At 40.1% G+C, this 20,154-nt stretch overlaps 1 protein-coding gene and 1 long non-coding RNA gene across 3 annotated transcripts in view; one reads left to right on the plus strand and one right to left on the minus strand.

Moving 5' to 3' along the window:
* Arhgef26 (Rho guanine nucleotide exchange factor 26) overlaps positions 1-20,154 on the plus strand; it is a 106,875-nt gene that overhangs the window by 17,804 nt on the left and 68,917 nt on the right. For both annotated transcript variants that reach the window (XM_021658389.2, XM_021658390.2), the window contains exons 4-5: positions 7,753-7,809; positions 10,985-11,145. In XM_021658389.2, coding sequence (XP_021514064.1) covers positions 7,753-7,809; positions 10,985-11,145 — 218 coding nt within the window. The remainder of the gene's footprint in view (positions 1-7,752; positions 7,810-10,984; positions 11,146-20,154) is intronic.
* LOC132652478 (uncharacterized) lies at positions 4,721-5,471 on the minus strand. The gene is made up of 3 exons (XR_009590117.1): positions 5,339-5,471; positions 5,071-5,207; positions 4,721-4,996 (listed from the first exon to the last, which is right to left on the minus strand). It is a non-coding gene; the product is annotated as an uncharacterized LOC132652478 (long non-coding RNA).

Raw genomic sequence — 20,154 nt, forward strand, 5'->3', positions numbered from 1 at the left:
AATGTGTCTTAAAATATTTTCACGTTTTTGAGTATTTTACCTGCATGTATGTATGTGTGCCATATACATGCCTACTGCCTGTGGAGTCAGAAGAAACCCCTTAGGGGCCTCCCCTTCTCTGAGAAGAAGGAAAGGGTGGAATAGGAGGAGAGGAGGGAGGGAGGGGGTTGGGATCAGTCTGTAAATAAATAAGTAAATGAAGAATAGAAAGTCTCCAACCTTCATAAAGAAATACGAAGGGCCCAGGAGACAAGTCAGCTGGTAGCAAACACGAGGACCTGAGTTAGAGCCTACTTAAGGCAAGCTGGATGGTCTCCCAGAACTGGAGTTACAGATGGTTGTGGACCACTGCATGGGTCCTGGGACTGAACTCTTTCAAAAGCAGTAAGTGCTCCCAACTGCTGAGCACTCTCTTCAGCCGCTAAAAAAATAGAATTTTATTGCAGAAGCAATACAAATACATTTTCTCGTCAGCAAAGTTGACATACAGTTCAGACTGGCGGCTGCTCTATCTTTACTCCCAGTCCCAAGCAGTCAACTGTTAATTGCTGTTCCTGTTCTGTTCCTCATTATTTTTATTAAATAATCCACTTTCTGAAATTACTTTTTTTGTTGTTAGATAACATTATGGAATTTCCCTTTTATACTGTTACATTTTTTTCTACTTTTGTATCTCTAGCTTCCATATGTTAGCTCACCTCCTACTCTTTTAATTACTGATGTATACATAAGAAAGACATCTTGCACTTATTTGGGGTAAGAAAATAAATAAATTCGGGCTCAAACTCAGAAGCACATGGGGGGGTGTAGGTGAGAGAGCACAAAATATAAAGGAAAGGAGCTTGTTTTATGGGAGAAGTGTTGGGAATGATAACTTAGTTCGATTAGGAGGACCTGCTGACCGACCAGCTCCTGGTGCAGCTCTCTTTGGGAGTCCACACTCCCACACACACACACACACACACACACACACACACACACAAGTATTGGGTAGAGGGCCATGTGCTGCAGTGGCTGAGAGCTCAGGCTATGGGATGGGCAGACAGGGAAGCTTAGATGTGAAAGGCAAACTTTTCTATGTCTAGTTTTTAACATGTAAACTTGGGCTAATATTTACTTTGAAGGGGTGTGGGTTTAAGATGCATGACTAGAGCTGTGCCTGGTGCATAGTAAACCTTTGATATGTTGGTAATAACCAAGGACTCTGAGTCAGGAGTTGGCTGGCCATAGCTAGGGAGAGCTGGTAAGAACTGCAGCAAAGGAAGTAATGCACACTCATCTCCTATGTCATATGATGCACAGCAGTTCATTCTTGTACAGCTAATTACCTATCTACTTGTATTTTCAGCCTCAGATCTGTACAGGAATAACTTAAGTTTATTTAAGAATCTTTGTCCTGCATATGACTGCAAAAGCCTCAGTCCCTGACCTGTATTATCTGACTTTCTATCATTGTAATGGATCTAATACTTGCCTGCTTGACAATGCATGCTTGCTGTTGAGGACCAAGAACTTTGGTGAGGATGATGCAATTGGGCTTAACAACAGAAGATCAGAAAGGGGATTGGTATTTTGAAGAAAGGAATCAGGAGCTCACAGGCATGCTATGTGATGCACTTTAAACTAAAAAATATGTAAGGCCTATGCCTTACTGGCTCTTTGTCTCCCTTCCTCCCTCCATTCTTTGTGTTGCTTCTTTCCTTCTGGGAGAGTGACACTGTCTCCATCTTGACATTTTAGGTCTGGTCTTAGGTTATGCAGGTCTTTGGTACTTTGAAATGTCCCATGGTGTCTTGTAGCTTATCTAATTTGATGTCTCAGTAGAGGAAGTGGAACTGGAGAGGGCCTATGGAGTGTGTAAATAGAGGGCACTCTTTTTGGACCCTACCACACAAACTGTTGCTGTTGCCATGTTTTTGTTTTTTCCTTTTTTCTTTTCTTTTGTTTTCTTTACCCCTTCCTTCCTTCCTTCCTTCCTTCCTTCCTTCCTTCCTTCCTTCCTTCCTTCCTTCCTTCCTTCCTTCCTTCCTCCCTTTCTTCACAGAAAGAACTCTGGCTCATTTATACTTGAGGGGTGACTTCACTTATGGAATACTGAAAGGATTCAGGAATGACTGTGTCCTGTAGCATAAACTTATTCTTTGCAGTGCCATTCTTCCTAGGCTGGTGTAAAGGGCACTTGTGAGTAGAGATTGGCTACTGGAGATAAATAGCCATCTTACTTTCAGCAATTGAGTTACCTCTGGCAAGTTTAAAGGGCTTACTTAGCTCCCACAGAGACCTAGGAGAAAGTGCTTTGTGAAACTAGCATGATTTTAGATATAAACATGTAGTATAGTTTTTAACTGACTACATTTCTGAGTCTTCTTGGTTTGTCAGTTTACATGGGCCCCCTGTTCTGTTTTCCCTGAGTGGTGGAGAAATAGAAGGAACAGAGATATCCATCTTATCCAGAAAGAGCCTTTCATCACAGAGGGGCAAGAACATGGCTTTATTTGCATCACAGAAATAGTTGGTGTAATGAGCAAGTACTGGTGCTCTTAATCTCGGCTCTGCACAGAGGTTATGGAGAGGTTCAGTGTTAAGGGACCTTGTTTTAGAGAACTTGGCTTAGAGAATTTGACTGATAATCCTGTCATAGGGCATAAAATGCTTTGGAAGGTCTCTGGGTTTCCTGTCGGCTCTCTGCAGTGTGAAGATGCTCAGTGTAAGTGTACCTGCTGCAGAAGTCAAATCCATGGGAAGCCAGTCTGCTCTTCCCTGTGATAGTCATCTGCAAAGCTTAGACTTGCAGAGTGCCATTTTCCAGGCTGCTATTACAAAATACCTCGACCTAGGTGGATTATGAAAACAGAAGTTCATTCCTTATAGTTCTGAAGGCTGAGAAGTCCAGTTCAAGGCAGATTTGGTTTTGTTGACGTGCTTCTTTCTGACTCAGAGTTTCCTCTTGCTGCACATGTACATGCTGTCAGGAGCAAGGGATCTCCTTTTGGCTTGTTTCTAAAAGCACCAATCTCAGTGCTGAGGGCCGCACCTACATGACCTTATCACCTCCTAGAATACCCGGCCAGCACCAGCTGATACCATCAGCTTGGAGGATGGGGTTTCAGTATGTGAATTTGAGAGGGAGACCCCAGCATTCAGACTTCAAGAAGGAAATTGGCGTGAATTAACATCCAAATGTTTCCTTTGAGTTATTTACCCTTTTAGAGATTTAGCAAACTCTGTTTAAGGATGGAACTGGACAATTTCATATCCAAGGAAGTAGTTTAGCAAATTGTTAATTTGCTATTCAGGTATATAAATATATAGGTCACAGAGATACACAACAGTGAATATAATCTATCACTGTGACATTAGTCATTTTAACATAATGACTTCTCTGTGTTCTCTGTCTTAAATCTCGGATGTATTTTCCTGTCTATAGCAGGTCAGAAGTGCAGCCTTACACATTCTGATGCTTTATTGGACGTTAATTTTTATTCACTTAAAATGGTAAAATTATTGACTATGTCTGACTTTGTGCAGAATTTGTGTGGCCACATCTGAACAGTTTTGTGACCTGGTTAGACTGTCCAAAAGCAAGAACCTCACACTAATTCAGTCCTTAAAGTCTCATGAATATACTTTCAAAATTCTACTTATTGATGAGGAGTAAAATTAATTAAGCAAGGAAGTTCACATGCAGTTACTCCAGCCACCTGCTTGTTCCCATTTATATCCAGCTGGGTCTTTGGAGATGCAGTGAATATTTAAGAAATGACAAAGGGGGCTTCCATGCTTGCATCTTGCCAAGAGGCTTTAGCTGGACTAGGAAGCTATTTGCTCAGCATCAAATGAGTGTGAAAGTTCAGCTTTGGGAAAGAAGAAATAAGAAGCTGCCCACATGGATAAACCCCATTTTCAAAGCAATTAGTACCAACAATAAAGCCAATAAAGAAGATACTGTGATTTGCAGGCTAAAATAAGATTTAAAAATAGAAATAAAAAGAAAGCTGAACAATTTTACTTTCTTTGACTTTAGATGAAAAATTAGGACTCATAGTCTCAGTGGCTGGTATTTTCTTTTTCTTTTCTATACATGGAAACAAGGGTTGCGCTTAAGGATATGGAATAAAGGTGATTATTCTTTAGATTCTCCCAGCAAAAGCTTGCAAATTTCAGAAAGCAAAATGACTTCTAGTCATTTTGGCTTAAGTTTCCTGACAAGGTTACTGTTTTGAATCTTGAATTCCTATGTTAAAAAGACTTTCTCAATATATACATATTATATACAGTCTTTCTCCCCCCCTCCTTCGAACTGTGCCTTCCTCCCTTCTTCTGTCCCTACTGCATGATGTTCCTGTCCTCTCTGTCCTCTGGCTCTGTCTGCCTTCCAACACTCTGGCCTTGTGGAGCACTCGCTCCTTGTTCATCTCTCCACACTCCTCAGTTCCTCATGCCATCTTATCTGCTCATGACCTAGTGTCTCCGGACAGTTGCCAGACACCCTGGGTGCTACTGTGGAAGTGCCCTCAGGTAGAGAGAATGGTTCCTCTGGCATCCTGTCCATGGTGTTAGTGACTGATGCAGGAGGATGGGCAGGGGGAAGACAGGCTCTGTGACCTTGGCTGACAGCCACAAAGGGACTGCTTTGTCATAACTCACCAGAGTGAACTTTCAGCCTCCCTGATTGTGCTCCAATACAGTTTCCTTAGTCATAATTCAAGAACACTTCCTGGAGTCTTTTTTATTTTTTTGTCACCACATTTGTCTGGAGGCACCACTGGCTTTTATGTATGACTTGGTAAAAGGAACATTTTGTCATTCATTGCATTAATATTACAGAAAAGTAATAGTTCTTTGCAATAGTTTAACGTCTTCAAAATATTTTGTCTTCCCACTCCATAGGGCAACTTCTTCTTTTCTCCCCTTGATTGGATGAGGTACTCTTCAACCCTCAGAAATTCCAGCTGTCATCTCTGTGGGTCTCTAAGTAGATATTTAATTTTGCTCCCTAGAAACATTTCAGATGTAAGTTCCAATTGGACAGAGAACCAGCAGTATGGCAAGGCTTGCTGGTGACCTCACCTGCAGGGATTGTGGCCCTGTGCCTGCCTGCACATCCATCCGCCAGGACTTTGTCAGGCAGGAAATCCTGCCAAGTTCCTGCCCAGGCTCACCAAATGCAGCTCTGAAGGGTTTCATTCTTCTGGCTGGTCTCCTGTCTTAGGAAAACATGAACGCCTTTTTACCCATGAGTTCATGCTGACAGGTTGACCTCAGGTCAGGCTGGTTTCATAAAGAACGTTCCGTGATAGGCATGGTCCAAGAGACACATGGGAACTTTGGTACATACCTGACAGGAGAAGAAGTCTTAGTGAGGTCCCAGCCCTTGAAATGGGGTGCCAGTTACAGCGAGCAGGAGTCACTGTGGCTCACTATAAATCATTAACACTGAAGCCTTGCAGTTGGACAGGAATAGACCGGATCCTGGCCTTGGTCCTATTAGCTGTGTTCCTTTGGATTCCAAGCCTCAGTTGACACCATCTGTGAACACTATCAAGTTTCCAGAATTTTTATGAGAGCCCAATGGGGAACTATATAAAGTGCTCAACACAGTTCCTAGCGTGTAATTAGTGATCAATGATTATTGATTTTACTATTGATTTGGGGCTCCTTCTGCTCTATTTCTCTCTAAATGGTTATCAAATGTAAAGACAATGGTGTGACTGTCTGCAGTTTCTACAGCAGTACTACACAGAGAGCATCATGCCCCACTGGCCTTCATGATAAGTAATGTGTCATTCCCCTGGGACCTCGGGAAGATCTTGAATTACGGCCAGGAATACTTTTAAGGTTTCATCTTCTAGACCCCCAGCTTCTGAGTATTCTTCTAAAAGTACATTTGTAGCTGATATTATGACAGGGCTGCTTTTCTACTTTCTTGTCTGTTTGATACACAGAGCTTTCTCTTACCCATCTCAAGCCTTTCCATGGCCTCTTGTCCTGGGTTGTAAATCTAAGACCCTAGTGACAGGATGACAAGAGAAAGTTTGAAATACTGGTTTCAGTGGAATCTTCTTGGTTAAAGGTGTCATTAGTGGGAGACATCATTATAAAAGAATTACTTTTTATACTTAATGAATTAAAATTGTTAGTAATAAGTTGACGTTGTCAAGTGTGGTGGCTCACAACTTTAATCCCAGCACCTGGGAGGCTGAGGCAGGTGGATCTCTGTGAGTCTGAGGCCAGCCTGGTCTACATAGTGAGTTTCGTGCAACCAGAGCTACATAGTGAGAGCCTATCTTGACAAACAAAACAACAACGGAACAAAGTCAACCGAACAGAAAACCCCACAGAATGTTAGTGATCATGCTGTCTTGAGTGTACCTTGTTAATGACATCTGTGGTGATTATATGTTCTCGGAAAATTTCTTTATACTTGGAGGGGATTTTAGAAATTAAACTTGAAAAATATCTCTGGTTTCCAAGTACTCCAATGGTGGTTAATAGGAGACCTGAACACAAGTTTTTATATTACATTATGAAATTTTGATAGGAAATTGACATAAAAATATGATTTTTAAAAGAGAAAAGAATAATATGTACTGTCTAGCTGCTAAGGAAATTTGTTCTCCATGGGTGATAGAGGGTATTAAATAGTTACATTTTTCATGTTACTTTGGGTGCATTTTAAAATTTGAAGATGTAACAGTTATCAGACATGTTCTCTTAGGTTTTCAGGCTAAAGATGAAAAGGTAGGTGTCAGTTTAATGATGAGGCTAGAGAAACAGTTCTTAATGGTTTGGGAAGGTAAGAGAGCAAAAGATTTAAAAACAGTTCTTTCTGTTTCATTGATGTAGATTTCCTCCCCAAAAGAAGCACATGCTTCTGTCTTGCAGCAGCCTCGTGCTTAGGGTGTGACTGTTCCTCTTCTGTTAAATGAATCGTTGACTGAAAATTGGGAATATATCTCTTATGTTGGCAGAAGTGTTAGGTATACCAGGAGAAAACCAGGCCCCTGCTTTTTGGAGCTTAGGGGCTGCCTTCATTCTCAGGCTTAGACACTGAACCTTGTCGTGTCTTGACAGCAGTCAAATAGGTGTGTAGTAAAGATGAATCTTTCAGCGACCCAAATGATGACGCCACAGCTTTATAACAAGTCCAATGCTGGTGCTCTTGCGTCTTGGAGACACTGCTGCTTTCACAGAACAGGAAGATTGATGTCCTGGCTTGTCATGTTTAAGTCTGCTGAGATCACTGGTGCTTGGGGAGGTGGTGGGAGAGCTCTCCAAGAACGCTTACAGTCCCATGGTTAAGGGATAAAATGGTTCCTACGTGTAAACATGAACATTTAACTCTTAGAGCCATCAATCATTATAGCACTCGGCGAGGCAGAGGCAGGTGGATCTCTGTGAGTTTGAGGCCAGCCTGGCATACAAAAGTGAGTCCAGGACAGGGAAGGCTACACAGAGCAACCCTGTCTCAACAAAAACTAAAAACCAACAAACAAAACCCCAAACTTTGTATCTGTTTTCTTTTATGGAGAGGAAGTAATTAGCTATTCTGGAAATAGCCAGATCTAAAGACTAAAACAAAACCTTGAACCGATGGCATTGTGTTGTGGGTTTTTTTTTTTAATATTGAACTATGCTAATTCCACATTTTGTATAGTTTGTTTTAGCTTATTTTTAAAGAGCATGCTTTATGTTGAAAGCAAGCTGTTGAAGTCAGTGAGATGAACTGGTCTGCTTTGCCTTTTCTTCTAGGTGAAAAGAAATGGGCTGTCTCAAACAGTGAGCCAGGAGGAAAGAAAGAGGCAAGAGGTATGGTTAACGCTCAGTGATGCAAGTCTGCATGCATGTGTTTTTGTCTTCACCTCCTCTGTGCACTTGTCCAGTGTTTGAAAACTATTGCTTTCTTTCTATGAACATAGCAAGTTTTGTCCTTGAATAAGGCTTCATATATCTTAGCCCCCACAACAACAGCAACACAAGTCTTCGCATCATTTTCATTTAAATAGCAAAGCACGTGGAAGACATATGTTGAAATACAAACATTAGATCCTGGGACTGAAAAAGCCAGAATTGGATTCTAGTCCATGCAGTATGCCCCGATTATGTGGTGCACACTGCTTGGGAAAAACTGGGAAAAGAATACATGGACTTATGGAATATCTCTGCAGATTTTGTATAAGTTAAGAAATGCACCAAAAAATGAAGTTGACTTTAAAAAACAGCCAGATAATAGGACTTTATAATTTGAAATTTAAACCAATACACTTTAATATTCTTGCTCTCTCTTTCACTCTTTATTCCTTTTTTCCTTCCTTTCTTTTCTTCCTTCCTTTCTTTTTCTACTCTCTCTCTCTCTCTCTCTCTCTCTCTCTCTCTCTTGAGACAGATTCTTCCTATGTAGCCCTTGCCTGGTTGTTCTGGAACTTACTACATAGACCAGGCTGGTTTTGAACTCACAGAGATCCACTGCTTTTGTCTCCCAAGTCCTGGGATCAAAGGCATGTACCACCACCTCCTGACATTGTGAAGCTGTTGCTTTCCCTCATCTTATGCATCTTAGCATGTATTTATGCATGTGCTTTTACATACAAGTAAATTAATTCAGCACAGAAACACAGGTATTCTTGTCTTACTCAAAAGGCATGGATTAAAGAAAAAAATATGTGAGTACATAATAAGGACATTTTCAGGTTTACAAAGGTTAAAGAATGTAGCCGTAGCACTTGAGGGTACCCAGAGGTGAAATTAACAGATGCAGCACATTTCGGTTTTTTTTTTTTTTCACATTTTCCAAAGAAAATAGGACTTCATCAAAATCTGTTGTTTTCTTTAATTCAATTCCTTTCTCTCTTTCCCCAGAGAGAAGTTTAATTACAAGTTGCTGTGTATTCTCCAATCCATGTTTTTAGACCATGAATGCCATATACCTTATTTTTTAGACCACTTATTTTTCACACAGTCTATTTAGAGGTTTTTCTATGACAGGCATTTTGTTTTGGTTTGGTTTTCATTTTGGTTTTGAGTCAAGTTTTCGCTGTGTAGCCCTGGCTGTCCTGAAACTCGCTCTGTAGACCAGGCTGGCCCTCAAACTCACAGAGATCCACCTGCCTCTGTCTCCTGGGTGCTGGGATTAAAGGCATACGCCACCACGGCATGGTCATGTTTTAAGCCTCTTTGTGGTGTTCCAGTCTCTGAAGGCCTATAGCAGTTTTACCAAGGACTGTCAGAGAACAAGGCTCTCCTTTTCTGTTAATATTATGGAATAGTGATACTTTTCTCTCCTTGTTTATAAAATCAGGAATTTCTCCAGAGTCTGAAGTCTAATGAATAAAAAATTCCCCTTTTAAATCTTCTGCATTTGACTTTTTGCCTCTTTCTATTGAATGCTAAAAATGTTTATTGAGATTCACGATACAAATTATCAGGACAGCTTAAGTCTCATGCTGACTCTTTTCTCTTCCTCTGCCACACCTCTACTTTTGTGCAGTCTCTAACACCCTTTGGTGTTATAGTCAACCATTACTCCTGCAACTTTTCTGCACTGGAGCCACCACTTGCCTTTTCATGTAATCTGTTCTGTATGGTTTAGGGTATCTCTTCTTTGTCTTTTATTTTGGGTGTGATGGCAGAAAACTTTGTTGTTGAAAATATTTGAAGTCATTCTAAGGCACAGAATATATCAACCACCTATCACTGCTATTTCTGTTCAGGAATGGAGAACTTTTTTGGTTTGTTTTGTATTTATTCAGGACAGTCATGTTGATTGCATAGACTTATACAAGGTACGAGCTAACTTTTGAAGTTCTTACTGTTTATTTTTTTTAAATAGTTATGTAGTTATTTCCTTGGAGCTTAGCAGAGGCTAGACCAGCATCTTTAAGGTCAAAGGCTCCAAAACCTTAGAGATGTTTAGAAGGGCAGGGACAGCAGGCTAGCTCTGCTAACCTGATGTGCAAGATATAGCCCAGCCACCAACAGCTAGGAATGCACCTACCTATGCCTGTCCTGCTCCCACACAGCCTTCATCCTCTGTACTCTAGGGCAAGGGCTTGAAGGTAACAGGACCTAGAAGTCAAGGTACCCAGGCTTGTAAGAATGTTTACACCTACACGCTACCCCCGACATGGAGAAATTTTTCTAGCATTCCCATTAGTAGAGAATCTCACTCTGAGTTGGTTGAAGAGGTAGATGAATTCTTTACACAGGGCGTTGGTGTCTCTCTAGATGTGGCTTGGCACTTCATCATTCATCGTTATCAGAAATCTCTGTGTCTGTCATCAAGGGTCTCTGCCGAGGATGCTTTGTTCCTTCTTGAGACACTGATGAGTGTGGAGTGGGTGGCTTGTGGAACAGATGGAATTATTTTCAGTTGTCTGAATTATATAAAAGAATTCCTGTGGTGGCTGAGAACCTTCTAAGGGTACTCAGAAGGTCATGCCACACAGTATTTGCTTGTCGAAGGCAAGTTAGTCATATTAAGACCTGGAGAGAAAGAACAAACACAAAAAGGGAGTGAGGGGACTGTTTGTGAGAAGATGATCATAAATTCTCATTGTCCCTGAAGCAGTGTGCTTTGAAAGCAGGCAGGGCTGAAGGAGGTGACCCCTAAGGTTAATTACTGTCACAGTGAGATTTTTATGACATGCCCTACTTCCTTCCATAGATTGTACCCTGTGGCAAAGGCACGACCTCAGGATGCCATGGAAAGTCATCCTGGCTCTGTTGCTTTTGCTTATGTACAGGCTGTAACAGTCCTCAGTTTGGGTACACAGGCCTTCTATAAAGACAGTAGTTTGGTGGTGTACTTCCCATGCCAGTCCTATACAGAATAGTGGAAGCTGTATTTAATTATCCAGTTGAAATAATTAACAAAGTGTTTATTTATTTATCTACTTCTCTATTCATTCCTCCATGCACTCATCTATTTATTTATTTATTTATTTATTTATTTATTTATTTATTTATTTATTTATTGCTTTTCCAGGCAATCTTTGAAGTCATATCCTCAGAGCATTCGTACTTACACAGCTTGGAGATCTTGATCCGGATGTTTAAAGATTCTAAAGAACTGAGTGACACGATGACTAAGACAGAGAGGCATCACCTTTTCTCTAACATAACAGATGTCTGTGAGGCGAGCAAAAAGTAAGTGCTTTCCCGTGTACCTGTGGCCATTCTGGGGCATTACTTAGCAGGCTATACCTGAGTCCTCTGACTAACTAGCTGGTGGGGAAGTCTCTTGGCCACCCACTGGCCAGTGTCCTCATCCCTTGAGTTGCTTGTTGAGATGTTTCAGCTTGGAGCTACCTCAGGTCTCTCCAGCCCTTTTGTTTCTCTGCTTGTCCCCTCTCTTCTGTTTACAGGAGCAGGGGCCTATTCTGGGTTGGGCTGTGATGCTTGTCTTTTTTAGCAAAAAAAGAGAGGCTTCAGGCTTTGATCCATGTGTGCAATATTTAAGTAGGCTCCAGTGTTTCTGTTGTTTCTGATGATTTTGCTTTGTGTTTTTTTTAACTTTTATTAATTACACTTTATTCACTTTGTATCCCCCTTGCTTTGTGAGAAGTTGATACATTTGTGTAACACAATTTCATACAGTCAAAGCTTATATTTAACCTTTTTTCCAGATTTACTTTTTAAATATTTTCAGGTGCACACAGATGATAGTTTACTGATAAATGCCTCAGTTTCTAATAATGAAAACATTTCTTTATGTAACTACACTTTCTTTTTTTCTTTCTGTTTTATTTTTTTATGTATATGAGGGGTTGGTATCTTTTGTGTTTTGGAGACAGAGTTTCTCTGTGTTGCTCTGGGTGTCCTGGGACTTAGGACCCCGGGAACCACACAACTCTTTGGTGGGACAGTGTCCTAATAGCAGGGCATCCTGACACATGGGAGCCTAGCAACCACATAGCTCTGAGAGGAAGTCTCCTCAGCTGAGCTAAGGAACTCAGGAACCTCTGCTCTGCTCTACTTCTTCCTTTTTTCTCTGTATTACCTCTTAGCTTCTTTGGATGAGAGTGTCACACCAGGGAGCAAATCTCATAAAAGGGATTTATTGGGAGGGTGTATGGTGTAGAGGGAAGAATCCAAGGTTGGCTGCCCTTGTTCCTGGGGAGAGGAAAGCAGACTTATTTTTAAAATTTTTATTTATTTTAATTTATTTACTTTGTACCCCACTGTAGCCCCCTCCCTCACCTCCTCCTAGTCCTATCCTCCCTCTCTCTTCTCCCCCTAAGCCCTTTCCCTAGTCCCCTGATAGGGGAGGACCTTCTCCTCTTCTTGCTGACCCTAGCCTATCTGGTCTCATTAGGGCTGGCTGCATCAACTTCCTCTGTGGTCTGGCAAGGATGCACCCCCCCAGGAGGAGATGAACAAAGAGCCAGCCACTAAGTGCATGTCAGAGACAGTCCGTGATCCCCTTACTAGGAAACCCACTTGGAAACTGAGCAGCCTATGGGCTTTCTCTGAGCAGGGGGTCTAGGTCTTCTCCTTGCAAGGTCCTTGGTTGGAGTATTGGTCTCTGCAGGACCCCCTAGGCCCACTTTGGGAACTTCACAAGGAGACCAACAGAGATTTACTAATTTTTAAGTGCATTGGTGTTCTGCCTGCTTGCACTTCTGTGTGAGGGTGTTGGATCCACTGGAAATGGAGTTACAGACAGTTGGAAACAACAATGTGTTCGCTGGGAATTGAACATAGGTCCTTTGGAAGATCAGCCAGTGCTTTTAACTATTGTGTTATCTCTCCAGTCCTACACTTTTCTTTATAATTTTATTCTATTTGATTTTTTTTTAATGTGTGTATAGGTGTGTGTGTCATAGGTTCATTTATTTTAAAATGTGGATGCTACAAAAAGTTAATGGTAAGACTTCCCTTTATGTACTGCTTTCTAGCCACTCAAAAAGCAGCTAAAGCAAGCATCTCTTCTATATGCATCTTACAAAATAGATTGTAATTTATGTAAAAAAAAATATTTTTTTCTCATTTTTATTTAAATGGTAACATTCTGTAGAAAACCATTCTTCCCCCTTTTACAAGCCATTACATGCCTGTACTTAAAAGTATTTCCTTTTTTAAAAATACTTTTTTAAAAAATATTATTTAGTGATAATTTAGATCATCAGTTCTGCAGCAGTTCTCAGGGTACAGAACAGGGTGGTGGCAGTCTGTCACAGATCTGTCAGTTCAGTAAGGACCGCAGAATACTGTTTCTCTAGTCTACTATGGTTTAGGTGTTGACTAAGGCATAGTTCTCCAAAGGAAATGCACATCTGTCTATTAAGGTACCCAGTGATGCACTTACTCTTTGTTGATGCTTAAGTTTTTCTATTAGTCTTAATACTCTCTGGCCGTCTCCTTGCTATACAGTATTTCAAGGTCACGCTTTGTAATTCTTGCTCTTGGACCTGCAGTCAGCCATTTTTCCGAAGAGCCTTAGTATCATTGATGTTTTTAAAGAATCCAGGACGTGCTCATTGCTGGCTGGTTTTTCACTTTCAGTAAGTAACCAAAACCACACAGTCCAACTTCAAACCTACAGAACAAGATATACTCAAAAAAAAAAGCCCATGGATATTCCAAGCTCATCAAAATACATGTGCTAAATGTACAATTTTTATGTTAGTTTAAGCTCCATTATGCTTACACAGTTTTGTCGATCGGGAAACCCGTTTTCTATCACTCTCTCAACCACCTTGCTCTCTCCTTCTACACTTAAATTTTTAAAAATTACTGGGTTTTGTTACATTTATTTGGGGGTAGGGATGCCGTGTTCCATAATGTGTATGGGTCAGAGAAAAAACTACAGGAGTATGTTTTCTTCTTTTACCGTGCAAGTTCTGGGAATTGAACCCAGGTTGTCAGGGTTGGTGGCAAGTGCCCTTAACTGTTGATTGATCTCATTACCCTCCTCTCAAAAGTTACTGTTTTTCTTTGTTTTTAATGTAAGTGTGTATACACATATATACACATATATTGCATTGCTTCCCTTAGAAAATGCAAGCGAAGTCCTTACACTTTTCCCAGCCTTTCTTTTTTCACATAATGGGATGGGTCAGAGGTTCCTCCCTAGTCACTTATAAAAATAGCCATTCTTATTTCTGGCTGTGGGATTCTCCATCCAGAGGCTGTGTCCTGGCTTTTTCATGTAGCCCTCTGCTTATGGACATAGACTTGTTTTCAGCCTCACTATTGTAGAGTTGTGGTTTGGGCATATGTTTTGTAGTGTTTTAGTTATTTTATCTTTGGAAAAAATTTTGTACAGGGATTGCAGTATCAAAGGGTAAATGAGTATGCACTTTTGTAATATATTGCCAAATGTCCCCTAAAATATTTGAAGTACCTTGCGTTCCCAGTAAGAACTGACAAGCTACCATATCTCTATAGCCTTTCTGGCAGTCTCTCTGATAAACTAGGTATGTTAGCTCAATGTAATTTTAGAATTTCTTTCAAAAGCTTTTTGTTTTTAAACAAAACATTCTGGAACATACTATAGTTCAACTGATCCTAAATTAATGGTGTTCTTCAGTATAGTGAGTAGACTGTTCTCAATAATGACCATAGGACGACGTTGAAGCCTTAGGGTAATAACAAGTGTATTCATGTGTCTCCTAACAGGATAAGATCTAAGAAATCTGTCACTATGAGGGGGTTTTGTCATTACGAAAACGCCTAAGATGGAGCACACTTGCACAAACCTAGATGGTTTAGCCTACTATACACCTAAGTGATAGCTATTTCTCTTAGAGCCACGATAAACAAAGCAGAATTAAATGAGTATAAGATTAAAAAAAAAACACTCAGAAAATACTTCATACAAGAAACTGGTATAAGTTTAACGTGGCATATTTCTTCTTATGTAAAAGAAGTATAACCTAGTGATAAAATTGTAGCTGGGAGACTCATGAACTGCTGACTCGTTTGATCACTGACAAATGTCTGTACCACTCTGCTTTCGCACAGCTGGCAGCATCTTAGGGTTGTGTACACTAGTGTCACCACAAACACAAGTACAGCATTGTTCTATGACCACATGGCGCTGGAAATTTTTTTGTGGTCCACTGCTGACCGAGGAGTTATGTGGTGTTCCACACTTCGGTCTTGTGGGTAACATGTAACACTCGTTACTTCAAGCAATCAAAAAAATCTGGGAGTCAAAATTTCTTGAAAGGGTGGACATTCAGAAATGAGTTTAATTGAGTTATAGATCTATATCAGGAATAATTATGCAATCAATTAAAAACTTTGGAAAGATGTTCTAAAATATTAAATTTTTCATAATATATTCAGGATATGAAGTAGATCCAAAGAGGAGTATTTTCAATTGTAATAGGTTTTAATTGTTTGTAAGGAAAAGTTTATCAAAATATAAAGGGTGGGCTGTGGCTATAGCTCAGTGATTAGAATGCTGTCTGGCATGCATGAGAGCCCAGGCCATGTAAGCTGGGTACGATTGGCCTACTCCTGAAATCCCAGCTCTTAAGAGGTAGAAACAAAAGTTAAGTTTCTTATCAATTACATTTTGAGCTGGAGGCTACCTTGGGCTACACAAGAGCTGTCTCAAAATAAAAAATCATTACATTTGTCTGATAGAATTATATATATATATATATATATATATATATATATATATTTAGTTTTTATAGTTTACCTTGTATAATTCATTTTACATTTACATAGACAAAGAAACACATAGAGGGAGAAACAACACAAGGGACATGAAATGTACACCAAAAATCCAGTAGAGACACTGAGCAGGTTAATGGCTGACAACCTGTCTTCAGTTTACCCTGAACAAGTCAGCTTGTGAAATTATGGGTTAAAATTCTATTTTAATTTTTACCAAGTAGCAGTTGAAATATTTCACAAATTCATTAAAAGGCTTTTGCTTCTGTGATTGCATATGGTAAATAGCTATTCTGAACATTAGTACCTGAATTTTATTTAAAGAATAAAGCTCTGGAGTCTGGATGGCTCACAGATGAGAGCACTTGTTACTCTTGCAGAGGACCCAAGTTCACTTCCCAGCGTACACATGCGTAGTTTCAGTTCCTGAAGACCCAGCACCCTCTACAGACTTCTGTGCACACACACAGGCAAAACACTCATACACGCCAAATAAATAAATCTAAAACAAAACATTAAGAAAAAAACCTAACTCTGGAGCCTCTTAACGTTCATTAAGCAAATAAAACCAGAAGGACCTCTATTGATCACATTTCTGCTTTGTTTCCTTACAACACAGTGCTCTGATTTGGATAGCTGCCCAAATCAGCCATCCAAATAGCTCTGGTGTGATCTATATTTAAGCTGAGCCCCTTCTGCCTGTTGCCTCTGTGTCTAAATTACAATAACTCCAGCTACACTCATTTGATTGAGTTGAAATGTCATTTCATAGGTAGCATCTTAAAAACTGAAAGTTCTTAGGATTGTTGCAGAGCTTTTGTGATGTAGCATCTGCTGGGTGAACCCCAGGGGTGACTTGTAGGCGAAGGTATTAAACATGGCAACCATGAGCCTCAGTGTAAGAAAATGAAAAACCGCGATACATGTTCATTACTGATGATGGACAGTGCTGGTGAAGCAGAGCGCTGCTGAGGCATCAATAGCCCCGCTTGTGCACAATTGTTCTTTCATGTAATGAAGAGTGGTAGCTGTGGGTGATAGCACATAGGGTGTAGATTGAGGAGGGAACGCTGTTGACATCCAGATTGACAGAGTGACATCTGGTGCTCTTTGGAACACCTCCGAGTCCTGTTTTCTGATTAAACACCAGGAGGCCCTTCCGTGTGAGATAGCGTTATTTGCACACAGGTAGCAAGGACAAAGACCATTTTGATTTAGAGTGTATACATAGGCAGTTGTCAGTAGTGTGTGTTCCTCTTAGAGTCTCTTCTATGTGACTAAGCACCCATTTCAGTCACCCTTACAGCCTCCTGTTCTGCTAGGCTCTGGGTTAGTGGTTGCTGGTATGATGGAGCCAGTGATGGCTGGTAAGAACAACCCCAGGTTATGGGCTGAGGCATCCCAACACCTCACACATTGCTGGAAATAAGAATGCTTGGTTCACACTAGAGGTCAGAGGATGGGGAAGGCTCCTGTGGCTGGGTTCCTGCTGTTTGCTGAGGAATTTCACACCTAGCATTTGCATAGGGGGCTCCTGTTGGTGTTGCAGAGAAGAGTGTAGAATCTGCTATAGAGAGAAACATCTGGTCATGGGAGATTTGAGGCAGTTTCAGTAACAAAACCAACCAGGATGGGAATGTGTTAAAACAAAGAGGGAGAACTCAAAAGATGTTTAGAATATGGATTCCTGACGCATTGCTGGAAAAAGAACATTTTTATTTGCTTCCTAGGTGTCTGGCTGGCTGACTGAAGATGGAGGCTCTATAATGTTGGAATTTAGTGAGGGAATTAAAGGCTTCAGTATGGGACATGGTAAACTTGGCAACGTGGAACTTAATGAAAAGGTGTCTAGTTGAAAAGAAGAGACAGGCCAGGTGTGGTGGCCTATGTCTTAATCCCAGCGCTTGGTAGGTAGAGGCAGGAAAATCTTTGTGAGTTCAATTTGAGGCAAGCAGTGAGTTTGTTCCAAGATAGCATAGCTACATAGTGAGACCCTGTCCAAAGAAACAAAACAAAACACAAATGAACAGCAATAGAAAGAAAAAGGAAAGGAAGGAAGAAAGGAAGGAAGGAGGGAGGGAGGGAGGGAAGGGAGGGAGGGAGGGAGGGAGGGAGGGAGGGAGGGAGGGAGGGAGGGAGGGAAGGGAGGGAGGGAGGGAGGGAGGGAGGGAGGGAGGGAGGAAGAAAGAAAGAAAGAAAGAAAGAAAGAAAGAAAGAAAGAAAGAAAGAAAGAAAGAAGGGAAAAACAAAATTCTAAAAAAAATTTAATGGTTCTATAGAATTGAGTCACAAAGTAGTTTATTAAACAGTGTAGTTCCTTAGCAAGTAGTTAATTAAACTATAGATTTAAATAAGTTATCAGCCTTATAGTAGTGTCTTTTAAAGTGGTGATGATGAAACCATTTACTTTCAAGACTAATAGGAAATGTATTTTTGGGTATCTTGTGACTAGGGAGTTTGACAGACATTGGTAGATGAGTTCTGGGTACAACTGGTAAGAGTCCTGGACAAATCTGAATGCCTGCTGCCTTGAAATGCATAGATAGAGTACAAGGAAGATGAGTAGCAGCACTTTGACACAGAAACAGTTGAGGACCCGCTGGCTATAGTAATGAGCTAGGTAGGTGATATATGAACCACATAGTGGGTACCAACCTTTAGTCCTTTGGTTCTAGAGAATTTGCCTCTCACTAGCATCTCTCTTGGTGCCGTGGGCCTGGCAACTGTGTGCTTTCTAACTCTTTGTTAAGAGTCTATTTGGAGGGAGAACTTAGCCTCCTGCTGACCCTTTATGTGTCCCTCCTAGAAAGAAATGCCACCCTGTTTGTATGGTATAACTAGAGAGAAGTCTGTAAAGTTATGTGGCACCAGGCTGGCTCTGGGCCAGTCTTTGACTCCCAACCATAGGCCTCCTTACTTGAACCTTAACTGAGTGAACTTTTTGCCTCTGCCTCAAATTTGTGAGCTACCTGACTCATGGTCTTTCTCTCTTTTAAGGACCAAAAGCCTAATGATAAAAAAAAAAATGAAAGCAGAAAGTATTTGCTATATTCTTCCATTTAAAAGCAAAGTTTTGTTTCATAGTTAGATAATACATGTGGCATGTGCTTTGCCTGTCTAAATAGTTCCATTTAATTCTTGTTTGGGTATCCAGTTAGAATAATGTGCTGATAATAGGAAGAGATCAGTGTTATTACCTTACATCAATTTGCAGTAGAATATATCCAATTCTGAATTATTTATGAATTTAAAATACTTCCCCATTAAAGGTTGATAAAGTCTTGATAAAGTCAGCAATGGGAATTCACTCATTTGCTGCTAGGTATCAGCCACCCTGTTGGGGTCAAAAGCTATAAGGTCTAAGCAAGGGCTAATTGTTTTAGAAAGTTTTCTGCAAAATGAAAATTAGATGATTCTTTGATGTTTTACATGTAATATATTTATATTTATTATTATATATTTATTATTATTATTAATTATAACTTATCCACTTTGTATCCTGGCTGTAGCCCCCTTCCTCATTTCTTCCCGGTCGGTCCCACTCTCCCTCCCTCTTCACCCCCTCTTTCCCTCCCCTAGTCCACGGATAGGAGAGGACCACTCCTACTATCTGACCCTAGCCTATCAGGTCTCATCAGGAGTATTTTTACCTGCAGTTCTATATAATCAATATTATGTCATGCTAGCAATATTTGTGCTGTTATTTTCATCCTATAAAATAGGTAGTGGAGACCTTTGCAAGGGGTTTATGTCCTCTTTTCCCCATTAAAAAATGAAACTTCAGATTTTTTTGGAAAGCCATATGAAGCATAAAACTATGCTTGTCTTCTGCAGAGTACAGTGAGAATGTCCTTCAATGTGCTTTTGTATCCTGAGTTGGTATTTTGTTCTTGGCATATAATGAGGAGCTAATCCAAACTCATTCCAGTTACTGCTTTGTTTAGGGAGTAAACTGTGACAACAATAAACACACTAAACAATACTTATCTTATTTGCTTGTCCATTTTAATCACGTTATATTTAAATTGAGATAAAAAGGAACAATAAATACTATTGTAAGTACACATGTCTTATGAAATTGCTTATAGTACCAAAAATGGCATTTTATTCAAATACTGGCAAAGCCTATATGCATTGTGAAATATGTTTTCTATTTAATATTAAAGTTTTAAGCTTCAATGCATTAACCAAATAACAGTAAACCTTTCAAAGTCTTTAATGGCATTAATATTAACATTTCACCCTTTTAGCTGATTCATACAGCTAACTTCTAAAAGAAAAACATATTAATGTAACTGGGCCAGAGAATACAAAACTCTTTAGGTCAAGAGTCCTGTTTAGTTTTTGCCCTGAAGTAATGGCTCTTTTGTTGTTTCTTGTTAGCAAATGTTCTTTGTTTATTCAGCATGTAATATAATTTACCAGAAACTTTTTGGAAAGTAAACCTATTACCCTACTTGTCTTTATTAAACAGATAAACTAGTTCTTTTGTTTTGTTTTGTTTTTTCTTGTTTCTAAAACCAAATT

Source organism: Meriones unguiculatus, chromosome 2, assembly GCF_030254825.1.
Source record: "Meriones unguiculatus strain TT.TT164.6M chromosome 2, Bangor_MerUng_6.1, whole genome shotgun sequence".
NCBI lineage: Eukaryota > Metazoa > Chordata > Mammalia > Rodentia > Muridae > Meriones > Meriones unguiculatus.